Source organism: Cryptomeria japonica, chromosome 6, assembly GCF_030272615.1.
Source record: "Cryptomeria japonica chromosome 6, Sugi_1.0, whole genome shotgun sequence".
Lineage (NCBI taxonomy): Eukaryota > Viridiplantae > Streptophyta > Pinopsida > Cupressales > Cupressaceae > Cryptomeria > Cryptomeria japonica.
The window spans coordinates 339,858,493-339,883,927 of record NC_081410.1 but is presented as its reverse complement, the minus strand read 5'-3'; the positions used below and the strand labels follow the sequence as shown (position 1 = coordinate 339,883,927).

At 35.3% G+C, this 25,435-nt stretch overlaps 1 protein-coding gene across 1 annotated transcript; it reads right to left on the bottom strand.

Moving 5' to 3' along the window:
- Positions 1-1,607: 1,607 nt before the first annotated feature.
- On the bottom strand, positions 1,608-18,399 carry LOC131044310 (autophagy-related protein 8C-like). The gene is made up of 5 exons (XM_057977615.1): positions 18,064-18,399; positions 15,743-15,798; positions 15,565-15,617; positions 2,373-2,491; positions 1,608-2,068 (listed from the first exon to the last, which is right to left on the bottom strand). The coding sequence occupies exons 1-5, from the start codon at positions 18,098-18,100 to the stop codon at positions 1,914-1,916; spliced, it is 420 nt and encodes a 139-aa protein (XP_057833598.1). The 5' UTR covers positions 18,101-18,399; the 3' UTR covers positions 1,608-1,913.
- Between the last annotated feature and the right edge of the window lie 7,036 nt (positions 18,400-25,435).

The following is a 25,435-nucleotide window of genomic DNA, read 5'->3' as shown; positions in this document are numbered from 1 at the left end:
AGTTGTTCATGATTCCAGTAGTGACATGGATTCTCAGGGACGTATTGGGAGTTGAGCTGGCCATTTTTCTCAAAAGGTGCACTTGTTCAAAAAATCGCTACCATCCCAGTTAAAGATCTCACAGGAGGCTGTTAAACCATGTCAAAAATCCCAAAAGGAGACGCTAGACACATTCCAACAATCTCCCCCTCAGCGTTACCATGGGATTCGAACCTATGACCCCACTCTGATACCACTTATTGGGAGTTGAGCTGGACATTTTTCTCAAAAGGCAACACCTGTTCAAGAAATCGCTACCATCCTAGTTAAAGATCTCACAAGAGGCTGTTAAACCATGTAACAAATCCCAGGGGGAGACGCTGAACACAATCCAACAGGATGTTCTGCACCAGCTTTCTGAGGAAAACAAGGCAGCCCTTAATCTTCAAAAGCTCAGTCATCCTCCCTCAGGGTAGTTTGTGTTGCATGTACAGGTGTTTGGCTTCGTTGTCAGGTTCTTTGTTGTGCTGTGTATTGTTCAAGTTGCCTCCTTTTTCCTGTTTGTGTTTGTAATAATCATTTTGGTGGTTTCCATCTTGACGACCTATTCTGATTTTTGCCATTAGAATTTTGTAAAGTGGAAACCCTTGCTGTTCCCCCTTATTAAATCAAAAACAATGTCACCAAAGAAGTTCAAGTCGATAAAAATGGATTGGAAGAAACCTAAAATGAATTTTCACAATTTAATATGATCAGCATAACAAACAGACAACTTCCAAGCCCTACCTGAAATGGTAGATAGAACAAGGATTTCCCATTGTTTAAACTTACTTTCTCAAAATCCCAGAGTTGAGCAAATTAAGTAGAGACTTGCAGTCATATTGTTAATAAATTCTTATGTACTCGAGGCTAATTAATCCTACACATAGTGCTCTCAAAAAGCACTATGTATACTATAGTTATCAAACAATAAATTTGCATCGGTGTTAGTTTTAATATTCTCCAAAACTCGCAATGCTTTACCCAGATTGAACATAAATCCTTGCTTTAATGCTTTGTGCACTCATTTTGTTGTCTATTAACTTAAGTTTCACACACCAGCTCACCTATCTGTCATAAACTACTACCAACATATTACATAGGAGAGTAGGCCAGGATAACTAATGCCTTCAAACATCAGAACCCTTTCCTGATAGTAGCTCATGTAATAAATCCATAAGATAAAACCAGTGAACTGGTAACAGGACTTACAAGCACTCAATCAAGAGATTCAGAACATTTATACACTCAATCACGTTTGGGAGGTTAAGAGTTTAAAATTTTAAAGAACACTTAAACAAAAGATCAGCTTCTATTAAAAATCTAAAGAGCAGTGTAAACTAATTAGTAGTTCACGTATCTATCATAATGACAGCTGCAATATTGAATATCTTATTTACAATCGAATACCATGCATATACTCCTGTTGATGTCTGAATACGCTGAGATCTCACAAAATGGTTCACCTATACATCACAAGCATGAGTTAACAAACCAAACATATAAGCAACTTCCTACTCCAGACAGGTGTGCATATGCAGTCACAGAAACTTATAAGCACCTTCTACAAAGTAAATAGAAGCGCAGTGTGGCAAATACTGATGGTTCTTTTCATTACATACATTAAGTGGAGCAACTATCCTTTGTAGCTCATTGGCAGTTGAACCAAAGGTAGCAAGGACATCCTTTTGGTTGCATCACCACGGATTATAAATTCAAACAAACTTTAAATCACACAAACCATGAATTATGTACATTCCAATGTTTACAGAGATGTAAAAGCTCACAAACCCATTCAAGATAAAGTAATTACCAATAAAAGCAACATGCGTAACTTTTTGGTCGTTGAAAAACACTAAATCCTGTACATCTAATCACACTAGATGCTAGGCATGTCATATATGAGGTGCACTTGGCATCTTAAGAACATCAAATGCGATTTCCCCATTGTAAGTCATATCATTACCAAATGTGTTTTCCCCACTGTAGGTCATATAGAGAAAGCCATCATCATCCTTGTGCTCGTCATAAATAGCAGACATCATAGCAGCTGAGAAGATGAAATCAATGGCATTGATCAGTAAAATGAAAATATTGTGGGTACATCTATGGGTTGTGATATTAAGTTTGTTAATTATCAGCTTGGTGCCCCTTCTAAATCAATATTAGATATAATATTCCATAAACCCTTCTGAATACTCGAAATCCTAAATCAAATTCATGGGCATTGATCATTAAAATGAAAAGTCCAGTTGGAAAAGCCCCCCATGGATTGATATTATAACAGTATTCAGTGCCATGTGTATTGAACCTATAGATTGGTATTTCACACAAATGCAGTAAAGCCTACTTGCCTGTTGGAGGCAGTATATTCTTTACAAAAATGAAGATTGCCTTCTCAGCACTTAGTTTTATCCTCTTTCGGACGACATAAACAAATTGACCTACAGTCAAGTCTGCTGGAACCAAATATCTGGAAAAATAAGAAGTATATCAGTTATGTCAAAATATTCTCATAAAAGCCTATAACCAAATATCTGGATAAATAAGTGTAAATCAGTTATGTCAAGATATTTTCATAAAAGCCTACATTAAGACCAAAATCTGCAGCTATCATAAATAATTGAAAAGAAAACTGATATAATGCTCAAACTTGGAGACACGGGATTGTAGCTTGCTGGAGACAAGTAACAGATTTTTTAGAAGCAGTACAGACTGTTATATAGAAATTTAGTAACTCTGCGCAGAGTATTCGATTGGCTATAAGCTCATCATTCCAACAATAGTTTGCCTTCACAAATAATAAAAAGTTTTAATCTACATTTTCCGAGTGTTCTGGTTCTCCTTAATCTAAAAAATTGACACTTGTGACATTCAGAATACTTAAGTCACATGAATCAAAACAACAAGACTGGCTAACAACCAACAATAAACTACTTTGATAACACTAAAGAAAAATTATGTCCATACGGAGACACTGTTGATCAGCTTTTTTCAATATGGCCTTTCCCACCCAAATCTCATAACCTTAAATATGTAATGCCTGCATTGGCAGTGCAGATTCATTTGTGTGCACTGTGACAGGAGGATTTAGGAAATAATAATGTGGATAAGGACTGCCAACAGTTTTTGGAGCTTGAGAAGCAGGTCCCTGCAGGTGTTCATGGTACGGCTGGGAATACTGTGTGAATGTGTTTTCGAACCCTAAACAGTGATGTGAATGGACAAAAAAGCGGATAAAATCTCTGTGGCGGTTACCTCATTGACACATACAATGCATAAAGTAAGTATTGTTCCCTGCTTTGAGGAGCATTCCATGCTTTATCTGGGGTAAAAGGTTCTTGTTGAAGACAATAAAAATTCAGGTCTCGTGTTTTTTGGCCTCAATTAGACAATTTACATGAATAGAATTAAGTGTTGGGCAAAAAAAATAAAGGGGGGATTATAGAATCATCCTAACACTCAAGGTTTCTTGTATTACTGTGTGAACAAACAGAGGATCACATATATATATTTTAGAGCAGGGTCCATGGTTCTGGAGTGTTTGATTACTTGAAGTCTTAAACTATGGTTTCCAGATTTTAATCCTATGAAAGACCTTTTTGATATTGTTGATCTGGATGCATCTTATCTCCTTTTTCAATAACAGGTTGATTCCTGTTTTCAGGAAATTGGAAATTTACTTGGAAAAATTTTGTCTCTGCATCCAAACATAGATAATTTGGTCTACTCTACCTCAGCAAAGAAAAAAATAGAACTAAACATTTCAAAAGGGCTTCCAAATGAGATTTGGTTAAAAATGTAAGACTGGATCTGGAAACAAGTTGTCAACTATGAAAATACCCCTTTTCGACGCAGGCAATGTTTTCAGCTTGATCATATTGCTTCCCTGTGTGCATCTGAGAAACCCAAAATGGTCAATCTGGCTGCACGGCGGCAAGGAGCAGCATACTATGATTTATCAGTTAATATGTCTGTAGACAGCTCTTCAGAGGAAAATGGGGCAATAGATCAGGCTGAAGGACAGCAGAAATTGATTTCAGATAATGGACAAGGCACACCTAAATCTATACCAGCCGTGCCTTCCCCTTCACAGCCCAAATCCTCAGAGGTAGCCCGTTCTCCTAGGTTACTACAGCATTCTTCTTCATAGTCAATTATGAAGAAGGATAAGCAGAAGGAACAAGTGAATTTAGTTTTATTCAAGGATTTTAAGGATGATTTCATATGCAACAACTTTTGAGACCAAAGCAACCCAAGCTTCCCTCTGATCGCATATCTCATTTTGGTTTGCCTACTGAGCTCTCAAATGAAGTGGAATGGGGACTAGTTCAGCATCTTAATGAATCACTATTAGCAGTAACTAATCAATCACATTCTGAGTCTTCCAATTCTACAGAGGGTGAAGAGGAAGTAAACAAATGGACTGAAGTGAAGAACTAAAGAAACCTACAAAAAGGAAGCAAATATGTAATATGAATTTTAAATTGCAGAGTAAAAAAGGAACATTGTAATTGTTGTCCTGTGAAGGCACAATTACTTATTTTAAGGTTTATTAATGCTTTTCATATTGTATTTGGTTTGGGCCCCTTAATAGATTCTCAATACTTTTTATTTAAAATAAATAAATCACTCAACAACAGTGCCACTATTTTCCAAAAGAGAAAAAAGATAAAATACCGAGCCTGTAGAATGAATGCATGAAAACTTGACTTCCAGATGTAAATTAATGGTACAAGAGAAAATTAACTCCTACAATCACTACTCAAACATGTTGCTTTTATTGGAGCCAGTGTTTAATAGATTCTTCTCCTTTATATACTGCAGAAAAAATGACAGTGAAATCATTCATTTGCCACACACACACACACATATGGTTCATGCTATAACATCATCAATTTATTGATATTTATGATGGCTATGGGTTTTAGATTTCGCAAATATACAAACAAATGTAAAGGTCAAAAGGAATTATTCAACCACTCAGTAACTAAATACATCAGGCCAATAATGTCAAGATAGAAATAATATTTCAGATGCTGAGTTTTTATCATACAGGTCATATCTAGAATTGAATTTATTAAAAATTGCTATCTCACATCAAAGGTGGATTTTTCCCAAGGAAATCAAGAACTTGTCTGAGCAAACAAATTATTGTTGTAATCTAAGTTGCCGATTTCGGAACAGGTGAGGGTACAGGATACAGAATCGGGTACGCAGGTACGGCAAAAAATTTCCCCGGTACAGGTATATACATATATATCAATTATTTAAAGAAAAATATCAAAATTAATTAATAAATAAATAACCTATATTAATAAGCATTATTAAATATATATATATATTATAAACACTCACACTCGACCATATTGCACTAAACAATTATTATAAGCATCGCATGGGAATATCAAGACACTAAACAAACACAAGTTAAAAGAATGAGCCATACTGAGATGCGTGGGGAAAAATCATTAAAAAAAACACCACTTTTATTAGAGATGGCGAAACGAGGGCCGCACCCGGCTCAGGCCCAGACCCAGACCCGACTCGAACTGGCACCTGGGCTTCTGATGCCGTTGTAATGTCCCCATTTATAGCAATATTGTTTTGTGGGCTTTTGGCCAATTTCTTAGTTTTCCCATAAGCTTCTATGTGTGCCGAGAAGAACTCCAAACTTCTTGGGATGCACGTTCAATATTTCAAGGCTTCTGATGTTGGCAATAAGGTCAGTTGGCATAATGGATTGCATTGACACTTTCAAAAGCATTTTTGAACTCCTGAGGTGTTCTCCAGACTTCTTGGCAAGCACATCTATTTTTAGTAAGTCTTCGAGTTGGCACCTATCATCATCCCACTGCTACAGTTACACCATGGCACAAGCCAGATTTGGAATCCGATACCTTAGCAGTGCTTTCTTCAACTTGGGTGAAGTATTTTAAATATACACTTAGTTTCTAATGTTTAAGGTTAAATTATTCACTTAAGTGTTAAATTTTATAAAGTTACTTTATATCCCCTCAGGATGTATAGGGAAAAGTGAAGGGGACTTGCACATGAAATTTATTTTAATATTTCAGAAAGGCATTTGAGAGAAAAATGAATTATTGTAGAGTAGACCCAGAAAGCATACCAAGTTTGATGCTATGTGAAGAGGTCCTTTCATGATCACAAAATGCAAACCACACAATGCTTTTCAGCTGTCAAATCTTGAAGGAGAAGAGCTACCAATCCCAATCAATTGGATCCATCTCAAGCTTTGCTATTGAGGTGATGATCTATCATGTACATAGTCAAATAGGTTTCCCTGTCAAATAAGTGCTGATGCACATTTGTTTTCTGTGTTTTACTTCCCTCTAAGTGCTGATGCACATGTTTCAGTTCAGTTCTTTCCAATCCATAAGTGTTGATGCACAAGTTTCTAGCCTAGTTTTTAGCTAGTTGCTACCGTTCAATGTTTCTAGCAGCTGAGTTCAAGTCTGACCTGAGTCTTTCCTGAGCCCACTTACCGACTCTTTCACCCAATGGATAAGCTAGGCTACTGGTCCTTCATGTTTAGCTAACAAACACCCTTGCGAGGTCGCCAGAATGTAGTTATTTTTTCCCTTCAGGTGAAAGATGGCTCACATAGGGTGATTTGTCTCCTTGGTTATTATTGCAAAAGCTTGTTAGAAGAGTCAATAAGGAAGAAACTCTTCATTTCAAAGGGTTTTGGCTTAAGTTGTCCAAATAAATAAAAGGTAAATAGTATCTTTTATTTTTTATTTTTTTGTTAAAGCTCTAAATAGGTTCTCAAAGTTTTTCTTCTCCACGTGAGCAAGTCAATGCTTAAGTTTCAATAAAGCTTTGGAGGGAAAATCGTATAAACCTTTTCAAGGCCTTTCTTTGACTTAACCATGTTCTAACCCATAGGCAAAGGAAACTTGGGTTGTAAAGGGCAGAAGTCTGTGTTTTCAAAGAGATGCAAACCCTTTTCATGTCGGCCAAGGTCCTAATCTTCAAGTTATCAGAGGTTTCAAAGTCCCTCCGTGCCCTTCATGCATATATCATTGTTATTTCAAAAGGAAAAGGCGCTGTTTATTCTGCATCTTCAGTTCTTAAGGGTTTCAAAGTAGCCATACAGTGGATTCCATGTACAATATCTCTCCATCACATGAATTTGAATATCAAAGAAGCTGTTTATATGTTGAAAATGGCCGTGCAAACTTCATGCAAACACCATGCACCACGTTTTGTACCTCCCAGGTCTGCTTATTTCATTCATATCCTCTTGTTGTCAATTGCAAAGAAACAAAGCCATTTACATGTACTGTAGAAGATTTCCTTTTTCAGTTCTCAAAGATCTGATCATGCTTGAAAGAATAATGATGGCACTATGCATTCAAGCTTTGATAGATATGATAAGAAGTTCTTTTCTTTTGCTGTTCTCTTTACAAGATTTCCCTGAACCCCATAGGGTTAGTCATTGCAAAGTTCTTAGTTATGATTCTCTGTCAAAAGAAGAAAATCCATGATAGAGGCAGCAGATACGTTGTGCTAGTCAAGGTGCAGCAAGAGGACAGTCTTAATATGATATTTCATGTTCATTGTGTCAAGGAAGCCATTGAAGGCACTCAAAGGACCTGTCGAAGCACAAAGAACTTTGTCAAAACTTATGCGAGCAGCACCAAGAGCAATCTAAGGAACAGACATTAATGACAGTATCATAAGAGCAGCAAAATCAGAAAACAACCTACCATGAGTGCAAGGTCCAAATAGTGAAGAAGACATGAGTCAAAAAGGCAGCCAAAGGGATCATAACAATTAAAACACAAGGGGAGGATTTCAAAGCTGGGACAGTCCATAAAAGACACTGTTTGATGCCTGAGTGTCAGAGCATACTAAACCCATGGATACTACTAAGAGTAAGGAAAGGAGACACATGAAGATTCATTCAAGACCTTGACTAACAATAGAATGTTTCAGTGTATTAGTCCCAAGCGTAGATCGAAAAAAAAGTGCATGCATAAGGGAAAACCTTCAAGACCCCATGAGAGCAGCTCAAAGCAATCAAAGGAAGAGTTTTTAGATTACTGTCAAGACCTGTTGATGAGAGATAAAAGGTCACTGTCAAATCAAGGTGGATAGTCATAAAGCATAGTTACAGAGATATCTCCTAAAGAGCGGCCACCATTAAAAGATACCCTAAGAAACAAATAGAATGACAATTCAATGGTGAAGCACAGGTTATATGACAGAGAGATCACTGTCAACTGACAGTTAGGACAGCAAAAGCATACAAATTGGAAGGATAACCAAATGACATTGAGCAGTCAAGGTTAACAATCAAGAGGAAAAGGTCATTCTATGATATGATCTTGTACAAGCCTTGTAACAGCCATTAAGACACAGAAAAGAAGCAAAGAGCACAGTAAGGGACAGTAAAAGCAGTGAGGAAGCCTTCAAAGACGGTGCTAATGAGAAGAAGATCTGTGACAGAAAAGAAAGTACTGAGTTCTTTTGCTAGGTAACAATGAGACAAACACCAAAACCCTATCAATGAATGAGATTTTCATGTGTGGAGACAGTAAATAAAGGTTGCAATAAAGAATTATGACAGTCAAGCACAGTGATCAAAATACAGTGATAACAACAGAGATAGAACCATGTTACATACAGTGAGCAGTGAAAGCTACAGAAAGTCCAAGCTTTTAGAGCAGCAAAATACATCAATAAGGACAGTAAAAGCAAACAAAAGCTTTTACACTATGAAAACAGCAAAGAGCACAGCCTTTGGATCATCCAAAAGGGTGAAGACATCTTTCTGTGGGGCAAAAAGGAAGATCATCAAAAGGCTCAAACAAGGAAATTGTTGCAGTCATAAGACATTCACAGCCCAATGTGTCAAAGCATGTTTCCAGCCCTCCAAGAGCAGTGACAGAAATAACAGTGAGCAAAGTTTCTAACAATGGCAGTCATAACCATATGGAATAAGAGAGTCTGTTATTATAATTTATGACAGAGCATTGTTAAGATCACAGCAAGAAAAGAACAAGACAGTCACAGAGCAGCAAATAGAGAATAACTTTTTTATGAGAGTCATGACAGGGTCTGAGAAGCATTAGAAAAGGCAGTGAAGAAAAAAAGTAGGAGCCTCAAGGATCAATAACAAAGACTCGAGAAGACAATCAAAAGCCACAGAGAGCGGCCCAAAGAAGTAATAACAGTGACCTATGTAAATTGGTTGGCCTCAGGCAAAGAGAACTTGTGGGAGCATGAAGCAATCTGGAGCAGTCCAAGTTTGCAGTGAACCACATTGTTACAGGAGTAAAAATCAGAGATATAACAAGAAAAGATGATAAATTTTCTTCTTGAAAACACATATTGCAGAGCCTAGCAACAGAATGTGATCTAAGAATGGATTGTGGCAGTCATAGAAGGAATAAGGGAAGAGATCTACAACAAGTTGACGATAATAATAACATGAGTAAACATCAGTTGAATTTGATGTCCTTTAATAGAACCAAAACAATAAGATAAATCAAAATCTTTGAGTTCTCTATGCCTAGAAGAGATTTAAGTCTCAGTTATCAACTCTTTTATGCATTCACTTCCAAGATTACTCAATCAGTAATGTCATCATGCTAATCAGTTCAAGAGTCAGTTAAAGAGGCAAGAGGTGGATTTTTTATTCATTCATTAGTTTGGTCCTAGAAAAGAGGAATTTTGAGGGCAAGCACGAGTTCCACATTTGTTAATGACCCCATATGGGTTAGTCATAAATTGAGAAAACTTTTGGAGCAGTTCACCTTCAGTTAGCAGCAGTTCTAACCCTCTATTTGCATGCTTTTAGATCAATTTCGACCCCAAAGTCTTCATCATGCAAACTTGAAGATAGAAACAAGAAAAGGACAATCAGTTGGAGCCAAATTCAAGGAGGCACAAGCAGTTCACCAGCAAGTTCATACCCAGTTGATTTGAAGAAGCTACTTCTGTAAGTCTTCTTCTCTTCTTCTTTCTCTCTAGTTCTTTTCTTTGGCTTGCATTCTCAGCAAGGCACAAACTAATTGTAGCTCACATATTTTCAGTTTTTTCAGAGATACTTTCAGATTTGTAACAGCAGAAATTCCTTTATTTTTCAATAAAGAAGCAGTGTTTCCTTCACAGAATTTTCGTGTTTTGGTGTTATGAATGAGTGATTTGATGAAGTTCTTGTGATTTTGTCCATGAATCCTTGATTTTGTCTCATTCAAAATAGTGTTAAAACAGAAAAGATCATGCCTGATACAGGTTTTGAGTTGTGATATTTAATTTTAGTGAGTTGAATGTTGTGAAAACAAATGGTTTCCTTCAAACGAACATTAAAATCCAAATCCTCCTTGTGAAATATTTATGTGCTGCGTGATTCCAACTGTGTTGTGAAAGACCAAACCTTCTTTTTTGAGTGATATTGTGAGTTTAGGACAGAAAATAGGGTCACAATTTTAGGTGCATCACCTCCTTGTAGCTATAGTTTTCAGTTTCAAGCAATATCTTTCTACCCCTTTTCCAAACAAGTATCAATAGTGTTAGGAAATATCCATCAGAAGAACCACCTCACTCTAGAGATTCACCTTCATTAAAAGCAACCCACAGGCTCGAAGGTGTTTCCATGTTGCACAGGATCGCTAAGCTTCAGAGCTTCAGCAATTGGACGCAATCCTTCATGAAAACGGTACAATCTCTAGTTGGCATGGTTTCAACCCATTTGGTAAGGTAATCAATAATAGTGATGAAGTAACGCACATCGCTGTTTCATGCAAGGGGTGGAACAGCCCCACAAATCAATATACTTTTACAATGCTTTACAATGAAATCACACAACAAAATCTAAACCATCTCAATAGGTTCTCTAATGTACAATCTCGTAGGCACAATTTCAACCCATTTGGTAAGATAATCAATAACAGGGATGATGTAATGCACATAATCATTGCATGCAAGGGGTGGAACAATTTCAAAGGGCTCTTGCATTAACAATAGCAAAAGAAGCATTACCAGAGATTTGGGCCACCAAAATAGAAAAAATTTCACAATGAATAATACTCTTTCTTCTATTCCACTCTTGTTCAATCATATACATAACATATTTTATAGGATTTTCATATCCCATATTATAAGAGGGTTTTGTACCTCTTATAACCAATCCTTTACATAGATGAGATGTTTTAACAACTCATAATACAAACAAATACTCGTACAACCAATATATTATCCTACACATGATATTTTAACAAACCCAATGATATAATATTCCGAACAAGCATTTCATCTCACATATTCAGTTCCTAAACGCTATGACAATAATATGCCACCAAAGACCTACTTACAATATTTTTTGTTCAATTATGAAAACTTAATAATGCTTGCATGCCTATCCTAAAGGATTTCACACATTACTGCAATACAAATGAAATCACACAACAAAATCTTAACCATCTTAGTAGGTTCTCTATTGTACAATATGGTAGGCTCAATTTCAACCCATTTGGTAAGGTAATCAATAACAGGGATGATGTAATGCACATAATCGTTGCATGCAAGGGGTGGAACAATTTCAAAGGGTTCTTGCATTAACAATAGCAAAAGCAGCATTATCAGATATTTGGGCCAACAAAATCAAAAAATTTGCACAATGAATAATACTCTTTCTTCTATTCCACTCTTGTTCAATCATATACATGACATATTTTATAGGATTTTCATATCCTATATTATGGAAGGGATTTCTACCTCCTATAACAACTCATTTACATAGAAGAGATGTTTTAACAACTCATAATACAAACAATTACTCATACAACCAATATATTATCCTACAAATGATATTTTAACACACCCAATGATGTAATATTCTGAACAAGCATTTCATCTCACATATTCAGTCCCTAAACACTCTGACAATAATATGCCACCAAAAACCTACTTGCAATACTTTTTATCCAATTGTGCAAACTTAATAATGCTTGCATGCCTATCCTAATGGATTTCACACATTACTGCAATATAATCACTACTCAAGTACACATTTTCCTAAGTGTTAATGTCATGCATGGAATTGCTACATACCTCACACCAACAATTAACAGAGATGATTTTTAATTTCTACAACAATGGCCATGTCCATATCTCATGACATTCGCTGCATATGGTGAAATGGGTATGCATGGAGATGGGGGGCAAAGAGTAGTGTTAACAACCCAAGCTCTCATAAATAGGAAGTTAGTAGCAATGTGCTCATCACTACGACACTATGCAGCAAGGTTCATGCTTGGATTAGGTCACTCCTACCAGTTGCTTCGTTGCATAACATCTACCCTATATTTTCTTCCAACCACATGATTGACCCAAAAGTCTAGGCACTTTCCATCTAACCAGAATTTGCAAAACATCCTTCCATTTTGCAAACACACACTAAACCAACTTGCATCAGATGTACACTATAAAATCACGAATGAACCATTACTTTTGTATCTATACATTAATGGTTTGTGTATCCTAGACATCAATTCCTCCAACCTTTAGTCATATTGGTACACTAACTCATCTGGCTGCTACTTTATATCTGTCAAAGTTGCAATGTTTCTATGAGCAAACTCTAGGTAGTCAAACTGAATATAAATTTTTGCTTCAAATTAGCAATATCATCCATGATTCCATTGAGGTCATACTGCACATACCAATCTTACACACAACCACTCAATGCAGTTGGAAATAACCTTATCATATGATCATCATCATTGGTTTTCTATGCCCTCCATTCAATTTCACACACCTTTCAATGGCATGTGGCATTCTCAGCTCCTATAAAAGTACTAACGTAACACTTGACTCATAGACTATGATGATGATACACATCCTATCTCATTCTTCATGTGCTTCATTGACTAGTTGCTTAATCACACAATCCCAATGTGCACCAATTGTATATGCAAAATGTCTAATTTCATAAGTTATTCTACTAAATATATTTTTTGTTTATCAAAACCATCCTTGCAATAACCTTTTCCTCCCTAGTTCACTATCTCATAGTCCACCCCGCAAAACCCTTCAACTCTTCATCATCACTCATTGAAGTCTTTTGGGATCCATGTGAGGTGATCGTGTAGAGAAATAACTTGGCCCGCCCACATTTGAGCATACATATCCTACTATAGCAACTTTCATGATCAATTCTCCATTTTGCAATACTCCTTTTTGCCCCCCATTCATGCTCAATCCTATCACTACCACCGACCACCTCTAAGTGATGTCTTACATCAATGCTTGACCCCCATACACCATTTCTTTAAGCATGTGGTACTTTTTTAATCACTTCACTTCAAATGCAACAATCACAACCTCTCACCTTTAGTTCCACCTTTCCCTATGCTCCGCTCTAGAATTGTTGGCCTCCATACTTGCACTTCAAACACACTACATCACGAACTTGGATGTGCAAAAAGACGCTACTCAATGTCTAGGGTCTCAACACACTTTTCCACTAATAAGAGCAACTTGACCCAAATAGCTAATTACTTCACCAACTTGAACAAGAGTTAAAAACTTATGAAGTGCCTCTTAAATTGAGCTATATGTACTATGTAGACACCACAAACTCAAGGACATAACTATCACTAGCATCCTTGACAAAAGTATCAAAGGTGACAGCCACACCATGTTAAACGTTGTAATTGTGCAATGTTCTTTGTTGTCCACTCTATTTTCCTCTATTACTAAATATTCTGTTGTTTAATCCACGTTGAGAGCCTATCTAAGATGTATTCTAGTAACTCGATGCAAACCTTCTTGTACAGAGGATCATGCAACTTTATCTCACACCACTGCTTAAGATATGCATTTGTCAATGCCTCTATGCATATAAACTCCACCTTGTTGACAAACCACTTGTGGATATCTAAGCCAAAATGTGCAAATCTTGAGGGTCCTACTAATATAAACAAAATGTTACCATCTTCCTACTGTGTGCAACAGACTTGGGCTAAACACCTGTTATATTGCAAACACAAAGAACACATTGTTAGACAAACATATGCAATGGAATTCATGAACAATTTCGTATAAGACATTGAATGACAAATCTGACAGAGCTTTGCAACTTTCATTGATTGATTATGTTTTAATCCAATGGTGGGGTTTATAGTAGACAGTTGTACCCAATTCCAACTCAACTATTTTAAATTGTCATGCAAATATTCTTGCCTATAGTCTATAATTACTTCATACAATAAATGAAATAACTCACAGTTCTACCTCATGATCCTAAAATACATCATGTGTTTGCATGTGCTCAGCTTCAAATATATCCTCTAGAAGTCTTATCCCTATAAATGCACATGCCTATTCTTGGCACAATACTAAAAAATTTAAACAAAGATATTTATGGTGCCAACAATTCACAGAAAGCAACTGTCATGGTAAAAACATGATTAAAAAACAGTGCTAGCCAAGGTAGACCAGCCATAATTAAGGCAGAAAATCAAGGATTAAAAAAAATTGAAATTGACAACATACTTCAAAATAAGCATAAAATTAAAAAAACACAAGTAAACTGTGCTAAGATCCATAGCATCTGGTTTTAATGACCTAACTGCTGATTTGGATGCTTTCAGTGAAAATAAATATGATGATTTGTCCAGGTATGGGGTTTTAATGACCTAACTGCTAAATTTGTGCTTGAAATATTAAATGAAGATTAGCTGACAATGTAGAATGTTCCAAGATAAACACTAATTATCCTGTTCTGGTAGGTTAAAACTTCTGTAGACAAATAATAAGTATCCACAAAGAACAAAGAATTCCAAAATAATAAGTATACATGCAAATTTACATGCAAAGGCAGTTCAACAAAAATGTTAATATAATACATACAATGTCATTGCTGGTTTGTTTTGGCTAAGTACCCTTACTTCAATCTTCATTTGTCATTCTCATGTAGAACCTGTACAACAGTATCCTGATAAGGGTACCTTCTGAGGTTTATACAGCTGCCTTTCGTCCATGTCTAAGCTAACTGAATATGCTGGATTATATGAGCATTTATTATAGGCAAATTGAGTATACTTTATGTTGAATTGAAACAATTGTTTTGTAAAGATAACATTTCAGCAGTTGTAAGGTCTTGCCTTGTAAATAAACTAAAAGTACTCTTGGTCACTGCTATAAACTTTAGTTTCCCTGTTTGTCTTTTCTAAGTTATCTTCTTGGTAAACAGGTTGATAAACTAGGCTAACTGAATATGCTGGATTATATGAGCATTTAATATAGGCAAACTGAGTATACTTTAAGTTGAATTGAACAAGAGATTGTAAAGATAACATTCCAGCAGTTGTAAGGAAGGTCTTGTCTTTAAAATAAACTGAAAATAATCATGGTCACTGCTATGAACTTTAGTTTCCCTGTTTGTCTTTTCTAAGTTATCTTCTTGGTATACGAGTTGATAAACTTCCAATCTCCTGACATCATGCCAACTATAAGTATAAACATTTGCAAAACTACAGAATATAATTGTCAACAGGCAGTGCAACTCACTTCTTTTTATCAATGTCTGGAATGTCACTTCTCTCAGCCTTTTCCACGATAACCTGATGAAATACAATGGGACAGAAAGAAGTCAACAAGAAACCATTACTGATTAGAATTAAAAAATATATACATAGAAAGGTCCACAACTATGTAAAATGTCACTAAGATTCCATAACAAACTTACCGGAATCCTATCTGGGTACTTCTCTCGAATTCGGGCAGATTCTGCTTGTCTTCTCTCTGAACATATCCACAATATGTTATTTGCCTAGCACCATTTACAAAAAAGAAGTAGAAATATAACATCCAAAATCCAAAATTGTCACTAGCATCCACATGATCTCAAAATCTAAACATAGATATAGGTTGCCATGTGTCAAATAACCTAGCTGGCAAAAAAAACTGCAACCTCAAGCATGAAGCTACATTCCAAAATGACTTTTAAAACCTATTTAAGAATTTTAAATTCCTAAGTCAAGATTACCCAAAAAATTGTCAAACCAATTTTGTAATTTATGTCCAGGAAAGAAAAAATCACAATTCATTAATCAAATAAATATTAATTCACATCATGTTATTTGAATTTCTTCTCAAGGGCTTGATCTCCATTCAATTGTCTAACACTGTCAAATTTTATGTTCATGCCATCACGTATAGTACATACAAGGAAAAAATAAATAGATATTAAAACAAAATCCCCAATAAATATGAGAATCTCTGGTTAGTAAGCACAAAAGTCCAGGGAAGTATTGTGCTGGTGTCAAACAGTCTCTCTAACCAAGTGTAAACCTGCAGAACAAATCTCTTACAAACAATGGAGAAAGTGATCCCAAGTACAGCAAAATAAATCTAAGAGGCAGAGGCACTAACTATAAATCCCTGAAGAAAAGATGCTCTAGAAGCACTGAAAAATATAAAATGCTAAATTATACAACCTGAAGTTAATCCAAATAGTGACCAGGCATAGAAATCCTATTTCCCTAAAATTTTAACTACAGGCTAGAAAAATGATAATTATTTCACATCCATAAATTATGAATAGATTGCCTTCTTTTCTAGATTTAAAATTACAGAGAAAAACAACAAATGTAAATAGCTTATTTAATAAAATACAGCAGTCGACAGAAGGGAAAAAAATTCACCAACCACGATGATTCCAAGAATGGGGATAGCAAACATCAACCAATAAAAGCACAACTACAAACATTCCGTTGAATTTGTTGACAATACATATTGTGGAGAACTTACAAGTCAATAAATAGGAGTCTACCTGGATTCTGAGAATCCCCAACTATAAGATAATCAAAAACTACTGTTCTAAACTTATAAATACTGTATAAGGCCTAAACATGTTTGAAGTTTCCAAAACCATGAATATCAGTCTTGCAATCAGTAGTAACAATGCCTACAATTACATAATAGCTTAAACAACGTAAATCTTAAACAAATTCAACTTTTATTATCTTAATTTTAATATCAAACAAGGGATCAAAGAAATCAAAAACTTTACATAAAACTCAAAGTAGTCATATTTTTAAAAGGAAACTTTGAATGAGCTCTAGAAAGAGATCAGCAGCATCCATACATGAACTCTAGAAGGAGATTTGCAGCACCCATACATACAAAATCCTAAAACCTGGAGGGAGATATTTCATGTTTCATTGGACTTTGCCACAGCATATGGTTACAAAGCTTTCTCAGAAGGACCCATGACAAAAATCATGGCAGCGCAACCTTCATATAACCAAAGTTCGAGGGCAGCAGTACAATTGTTACGGTCAGATGCTGGCTATTCAATCCTGCAAATTCAAAAATATTCGAGGGTAAATGTTTAATGATCTTTCCATAGGAAAAACGTGGCGTTTGTTAATCGGAACTGGTTATTAAGTGCTGCGCTCCCGGCAGTTTAAAAATTAAAAAAATGATTAGTTATTATTAATATCAAATTTCATGGTGTCAAAGACCTACTTTTGGCCTTCGAACACATCTCATCCCAGTAAATTCTTTAATTTTTTCAATCAGCAAGCGGAAGAGCATGCTTGAACCCTGTTTTTACAAAAGTTGGGGTAAATTTACATTCAAGATTAGAAAAGATTTAGCGTCATATTGAGGTCAACTGACGTTATTCATCTTGTGACTTTGATGAAGAGGTGTCTGGAAGGAGGCTCTAAAATTTTGAAATAAAAGCACTACACAGAGGTATCCAGATTCACGATATCCTGTACAAATGTGTAAAATCTAAAATCTTTTGAGCGTATCAGTTGACAAGGAAAGATGTTTCCCTGGATCCAAGATATCGAAATGGAGGAGGATGGGAAAGTATGCAAAGCTGTGTAACAAACTCAGAGATAAATTAGAACACGGTGCCGTTTAAGATCGCGGGTTTCGCTCATAACAAAGATCGGAATTGAGAAGCCCAAGGGCATGTAAAAAGATACATGCCCTCATCTCATTCAAGCCAAACTTTATCATAGTCGGAGAAGGGGAAAAATATATAATACACACCTGGAGGATGCTCCTGCTTGAAAGAGCTCTTCGCCATGGTCAATTGTATATCTCCTTCCTGCAAAATCAGAAGCACTACGACTCACAAAGATCGCGTCAAAGACCAGCCACGCATTTGATTTAATTGAGTAAAAGCAAAAGGGCGCAGGTACACTTTGCAAGGCAACACAGAGTGGGTAACATTCAATCCGTGGAAAAGTTAAGGAAAGAAGAATCCCCAAGACAAGGCAAATCTAAACACGCACGGAAAGCTTTTCCACCACCTTTCTTTCTTTCCCCTTGCCCACTCAACAACAGCAACAGCCTCTCCCCTAAAATAACACGCCCCTCCAGTTATATACGTCGGATATTCTACTTGCTCACATGTCATATTTCCACTGCAACATTATTGAACTTAAATAAAACTACCGGATAAAGATAAATAACTACGATGGTAACAATTTCATGCTTGTGCTTTTCTCACATGATTTTGTGTTTAATTTGGGGTTATCTTAGTGCATTTATGTCATGACAAACAAATCCATTTTTATTGTGTAGTTGGACTTGTACTTATCACTTCCATAGTCTCATGCAATTGTATAACTAAATTTTATTTTAAATTAAGTTTAAAAGATAACTTGGAATATTTTTTTAATGTAATGGATGGAGTAGTTACATTTAGGGATTCAAATTATATTCTTAAAAAGGTTGGAGTTATACATCATAATGAAAAAAATATCAAATGAATGTTATATTTTTTATTTGTTTTATATTTCATTTTTACTTATAATTTTTCTATTAATTTTATTCATATAATTGATTTTTTTTAGTTGAAAAAAATTGTTTAAAAATAAACAAAAAAATAAAATAATCATGAGACCACTAGTTCCACAAATGACCCCTTAAAAAATCAAGCAAAGAGTACTAGACAAAATAAGCTACTCATTGCATGAAATCATGACCTTGTTCCTAGGTATATATATACACAAACCTAGTCCAACTAGTTTATATGTTATTCAATCATCATGCAGTAACTCCCATAGTTATATCCTCAAATACTTGTAGTTAAAACCCCATTGGAGTGTTATTATTGAATGTCAAAAGTGTTTGCCCCTTTAATAATATAATAATAATAATAATAATAAATGACCTTGGCTTGTAAACTAACTTACTTATTGTATTCAAAGACACAATTAGCAAGTGTCACTTTATCAATTTAAAGCTCATGTAGAAGTCAAGTGTTACTTAATTGGCCCATATCCATTACATAGCCAAGTGTCACTTGGCCAATCATAGTACCTCACATTGTGTAAGTTTATTAGATACATTAAACATACTTAATGGCATCATTACATTAACTGTCACTTGATAGTTATGAAGCTCTATTTGTTACTTGATCAATGACTAAGTACCCCCATTTTGTGACATCCCATCATGTTACTTGATCAAATTTGAACAGTTCTTTATATGTAGACATGGCATGCCTTTCATATTTTGATGAATGCATTCGCATTGCTATCAAGTATTACTTGATCAAATGAGTAACATTAGTTGTATAAAATCATGTACTTACCCATTTTATGCAATCTTTGAATTATTGACTTTGTTATTTAAGTGTTACTTGAATAAGTTTAAATCATTGTTACTTTGTAATATCATAAATGAAATATCTTGTCAATTATTTAAAATTAATGAACCATAACAAAAATTGATGCAAATTATGATATTCAACCCACATACAATTACTTTCAAAATAATTTCAAATACCTTTGTCGTGCCTGTGAAGTGTATACATACAGCTGCAACACAAAACACTCAATAGATCATTACAAGCATGGTTAGCAAATTTAAAACAAATAAAGATAAAACCATGGCTAATCGATCTGTCGCCTCCTAATAAATGCGAGTGTAGATTTGCTCTCAGATCTAGATAAGCAAATTCCAGTGACTTGACTACATCTAGATGGAGGATTTGAAATGATAATGATGCATTTAAGCTAGAAAAGAGAATGATTAAGCTACATGATTCAACAATTATGCTAGAAAATAAGCTAGATCTAAGAATGCCATTGCCTATAATAATAATGCTCAAATGATATGCTAAGAGATATTATGCCTATAGTAACAATGCCTGAAATGCAAATGAGATGGGATGATTATTGCTCCAAAATGGGGTCTATTATAGGATTTCCAAGGCCAGGGGTGAGGTGGCAGGAATCAATGGTCAAGATTGAGTCTAAAGATATCAATGGTGAAATTGGAGGAGGTTGGAAAAGAGGTTGGATGAAAGGGAACATTTGCCATCTCTATGGTGACAAGTGTCAAGAGGCTTCCAAGAGAGGTTGGATGAAAGGGAACATTTGTCATCTCTATGGTGACAAGTGTCAAGAGGCTTCCAAGAGTGGGGACATGTGGCCCAAGAATGCCATGTATCTCAAGGGGAGAGTATCCACACCATAGGAGGTTAGGATGTGCAAGCTAAGGTAGGTTTAATTAAACCCAGGGTTAGATGGAAGGGGTTAGGTTAGGTGGTTAGAAGTTAGGAAGCATGTGGGTAATTTGAATTTAAAATTCAAATAAGACTAATTAATTATCAACAACTCATAAATTGATTTGTTTTAATTAATTAGGGGATTAGAAGAATTAATTGAAGATGGGGGGAAAGATTAATTAATTTGAATTAATTAATCAAAGGGGATTATGAAAATGAACCTATTAAATAAATCCTTAGATTTATTAATAAGTAGATGAAAGGGGGAATTTAATCAAATTACTTAGTGAATTTGATTAAGTTGGAAAAAGGGGATTAATTGAATAATTGTTTATTTAATTAACTATCTTCAGACCATTTTTAGGTGTATACATTTTGCCCCTCTTTGAAGCGAGGTGTGATGACGCGTTGATTCAAAGAATAATCTCATTTTGATGATGATATTGGTTCGATAGGATGCCCCAGCTCTTGATTGATAAAATCTGATACGATGATGCCCCCTTGGGAGATTAATTGAGATAATTGATCTTTGGAGTTTTGCGAACTTTTGCGAAATTGATATCCTGATTAGAAATGATTTGAGTTATGCAACTATGGTTGATGAAAGTGTGAGCTCTACAATCACGGTGATGTGGTTCTTGATTATTGATAAAGCTTGATTGATTAGATTGATAAGATCGAGATTCAGTCTGGTTTCAGGAATGATACCTCATGTATAAGACAAAGATGGTCAAAGCGTCTGGTTTCAGGAATGATATATCTTGTATAAGACAAAGATCAGAATTCGGGTTTCAGGAAAGATACATCCTGTATAAGACATGATAGAATCAATTAGGTTTGATTGATAGAATTGATAAGATTGATTAGATAAAGAACTGACAGTTTGTTGATATCAAGTTGCAGGAATATTCGGATATGCTGATGTTGATTCTATTGAGATGGATAACATAAGATTTTTGCTGGGTCGACAATATCTGGAGAGATATGAGTCATTAGTCTGATTGCATATACACTTGTGATAAATTTAACCTTGGATAAAAGGAGCATGTAGGATCCCATGCAAAAATGAAATGCAAGCTAAAATGCAAATGCAAAGCTAAGATCGGACCAGTCACTGGATTATTGTGTTTTGTCATCATTGAGCTTTTTAAAATATGGGAAGTGAGTGCAAACATCAATGGTATAATTAAACCATGATGACCTGAGCACGACTTTCTTGGATTTTGATATGGCAAGTTAGCACAAGCATCGAGGTATAATTGAACCAAGATGACTTGAGTGTTTCTTGCGTAAAACATGCAGTATTAATCATCTCAATACGCAAATCGAAAATGTCTTCAATTATACTCTGATGATCATGTCCCGAGACAATTTTGCACATACTAATGATTAATTTTCAGATAGAAGACAAGAAAAATATCATATTCCTTCCTTGTGTTGGTTCCCAAAACCACAGATTGGAAAACTTAAGGGTTTTTCAAATCCTCAACTACTCCAAGTAGCTTTGGTCAACGAATAGGGATGGTCGAAGACCAAATCCCTCTGCACTTAAGGCTCCACTAAACCTAGGTGGGTATACCTTTCTCTCTCAAGCACTAAGAGGTTATTTAGAGTGGATTTAAACTTTATGGTTAGCAAATGCAAAATTGGCAAATGATTATTCTGCAATTTATGCTTTATTATGTGCTTCAAGTGAATACTTTTGAAAAGAAATGAAAATGATTATGATTGTATTTTGAGAATAAAATGCTTTCAGGGTTTAAAAGAAATATGCAAAGATCAGTTCATATAGGATTTGGCAAGAATGCCTTCTTCATTGAGGACCTTAAATGCATAACAAACCAGGACCTTAAAAGATGAATAACAGACCAGTGCCTCTATCTAGGGATATTTATGACACTTTGTGGATAAGAGATGTTATCAACTCTAGAGACAATATTAATTATCAACTATGAAGGCTTCAGTATGTGTTACACAAACAATGAAAACCCAATCTCATATTTAATGCAACAACATGTGATGGCACATCATGGCAAATCAAATGACAGATTTATCAAGAGGACAAAGATAACTCATCAACACAAAAGTATGTACAATATTTAGAAAAGAAACAGCGAACCTTGTATATTAATCCTTAGGAAATGATTGTGTCATGCCTGTGAAGTGTATACCTACAACTGCAACACAAAACACTCAATAGATCATTACAAGCATGGTTAATGAATTTAAAGAAAAGAAAGATAAACCATAGCTAATCAATCTATCGCCTCTTAGTAAATGCAAGTATGAATTTTGCTCTTAGATCTGGTCATGCAAATTCCAGTGACTTGACTACACTTAAATGGAGGATTTAAATGATAAATTATGCATAAGCTAGCAATGATAATGATTAAGCTACATGATTCCATGATTATGCTAGAAAATAAGCTAGATTTAAGCTAAAATTGAACATGATGACAATGCTAAAATGATATTGCTAAGAGCTATATGACTATAGTAACAATGCTCGAATGCAAATGAGATGGGATGATTATTGCTCCAAAATGGGGTCTATTTATATTATTTCCAAGGCCAAGGGTGAGGTGGCAGGAATCAACAGTGAAGATTAAGTATGAAGATATCAATGGTGAAATTGGAGGAGGTTGGAAAAGAGGTTGGATGAAAGGGAACATTTGCCATCTCTATGGTGACAAGTGTCAAGAAGCTTCTAGAAGAGGTTGGATGAAAGGGAACATTTTCCATCTCTATGGTGACAAGTGTCAAGAGACTTTGCTCATGTGAGAGCAAGTGTCTAAGGAAAGGGGACATGGTGGTTAGGATGTGCAAGCTAGGATGGAGTTAGTTAAACCTGAGATTAGATGGAATGAGTTAGGTTTAGAAGGGGTTAGGTTAGGTGGTTAGAAGTTAGGAGAATTTGAATTTAAAAATTCAAATAATAGGAAAAGGCTAATTAATCTCAGCAACTCATAAATTGATTGGTTTTAATTAATTAGGGGATTTAGAAGAAATGAATTTGATGGGGGAAATTAATTAATTTGAATTAATTAATTAAAGGAGATTATGAAAATGAACTTATTAAATAAATCCTTAGATTTATTAATAAGTAGCTGAAAGGGGGAATTTAATCAAATTGCTTAGTGAATTCAATTAAATTAGGAAAGGGGATTAATTAAATAATTGCTTATTTAATTAATTATCTTCAGACCATTTTTAGGTGTATACAAATTGCATACATAAGGTGCACCTGAAGATGCTCCATTACAGTTGTTTTGCACAAAAAGGTGATTCTTGTTCCAATAGACTTCCCTGATACATATAACTTACAACCCTTACAGGCAGAAATGATTGTTTCTTTTTTGTAATTCCTTTAAAAATCCTAGATGCCCCTTGTCCCATACAAAATGACTCACTACAAATATGTGAATCAATAGGCATAGATGAAAGGACACACACTTTCATTTTGCTAAACTAAAATCTAACTAAAACCTAACACCTAATTACTTAACTGCTAAGATAACATAAGACAATTATAAAAGCATGAGAAATAAAAACTTCAATTCTTTGGATCCAGCCTCTTCCCGCATTTCTTTATATGTTTAAGGTAGCCTTCATCCTTGTATGTAATTGCATTAAAAATTATATCCCTAAGCGCCATCTCCATCTTAATCAGGTTCTCTAACTGGTCAAATGTTTCATTCATATCCAGGGTATCTACTTGGGTGACACTGAGAGCTGGACTAAGTAAAGCCTTACATTCTGAGATCCATGCACTTTTATCCTTGATAATCCCTACGCCATCAACCAAACTAGGAATCTCATTCTGCAAAACCTCTTGGCACTCCTGGAACTCTTTCTTCAACTCTTTAGTATACTTCTCATGAATTTCAATTAATTATGTTATCCTTCTGACAATCTTTTCTTTCAATGCATTATCCTATAATAACAAATTTAGTATGTCATGAATCCTTTGGTTAGAAACCAAATTATCAATGTTCTTTTGATACACACCCCAGAACTCATCTAAAACCTTTTCTAAATTTTCATATCTCCTTGTCATGAACACACAGGCAGCATCCGTCCTAATAGTTTTCATTGCTTCTTCATCTTATTTTGTTCCAAGGCTAGCTTCTCAAACTTCCTTTTCCATTGGGCACTAGAATCAGTGATTTGTGGTACTGGATGTCCGCCTCTTTTTAAAACTTCTTCATACAATGCTTTGTATTTATGCTTTTCAGCAAGTTCCCATTTCAACTGAGCCTTATTAAACCTGGAAATGTCAATCCCTATATCTGCAGTGATCATAGGATCCACCTCTCCAACTTTCAACCTCATCATATGACTGAAAGCCTTATCTACATCTATTATCTTAGGTCTCTTATTGGGAGGGTATAAGGCCCATAGCAACATTTCTTCCTCATTTGGATCATACCTTGATCCAATAAAAATATCTTTTACTCCTTAGATATCCAATTTCATATCCCTATTATCCGAGTGCAGTAAAGAATAAAAAATAAACGAGGCACTCAAGTTCCATCCTGGAAACACAATTATAGCGGCCTCCACTAGGAATTGCCTCCCCTTCTATGGGGCCATAGTCTCAACTTCTGCATTGATGTCCTCCTTCAACCTCCTCTTCATTTCTGCTTCATTCTTAGGGGTAATACTTGGCATTGCTTCCCTTAATTTCTTACCTTTGAAATGATACAGGAATGGCTTCATAAGCTCTGGTTGATGCAATCCTAAAATCTCCAAACTCCAAATTCCCTGGCAAAAAGGCCTTCTTACATGCATCCCCAAAATGACGAGAATTGGAAACACTAAGCTGCCTAACAATTTCTAAAAATGCAATATGATCAGGTGTCGGTTTAGGCAATATATATGGTGAACCCTCAAAACCGAACA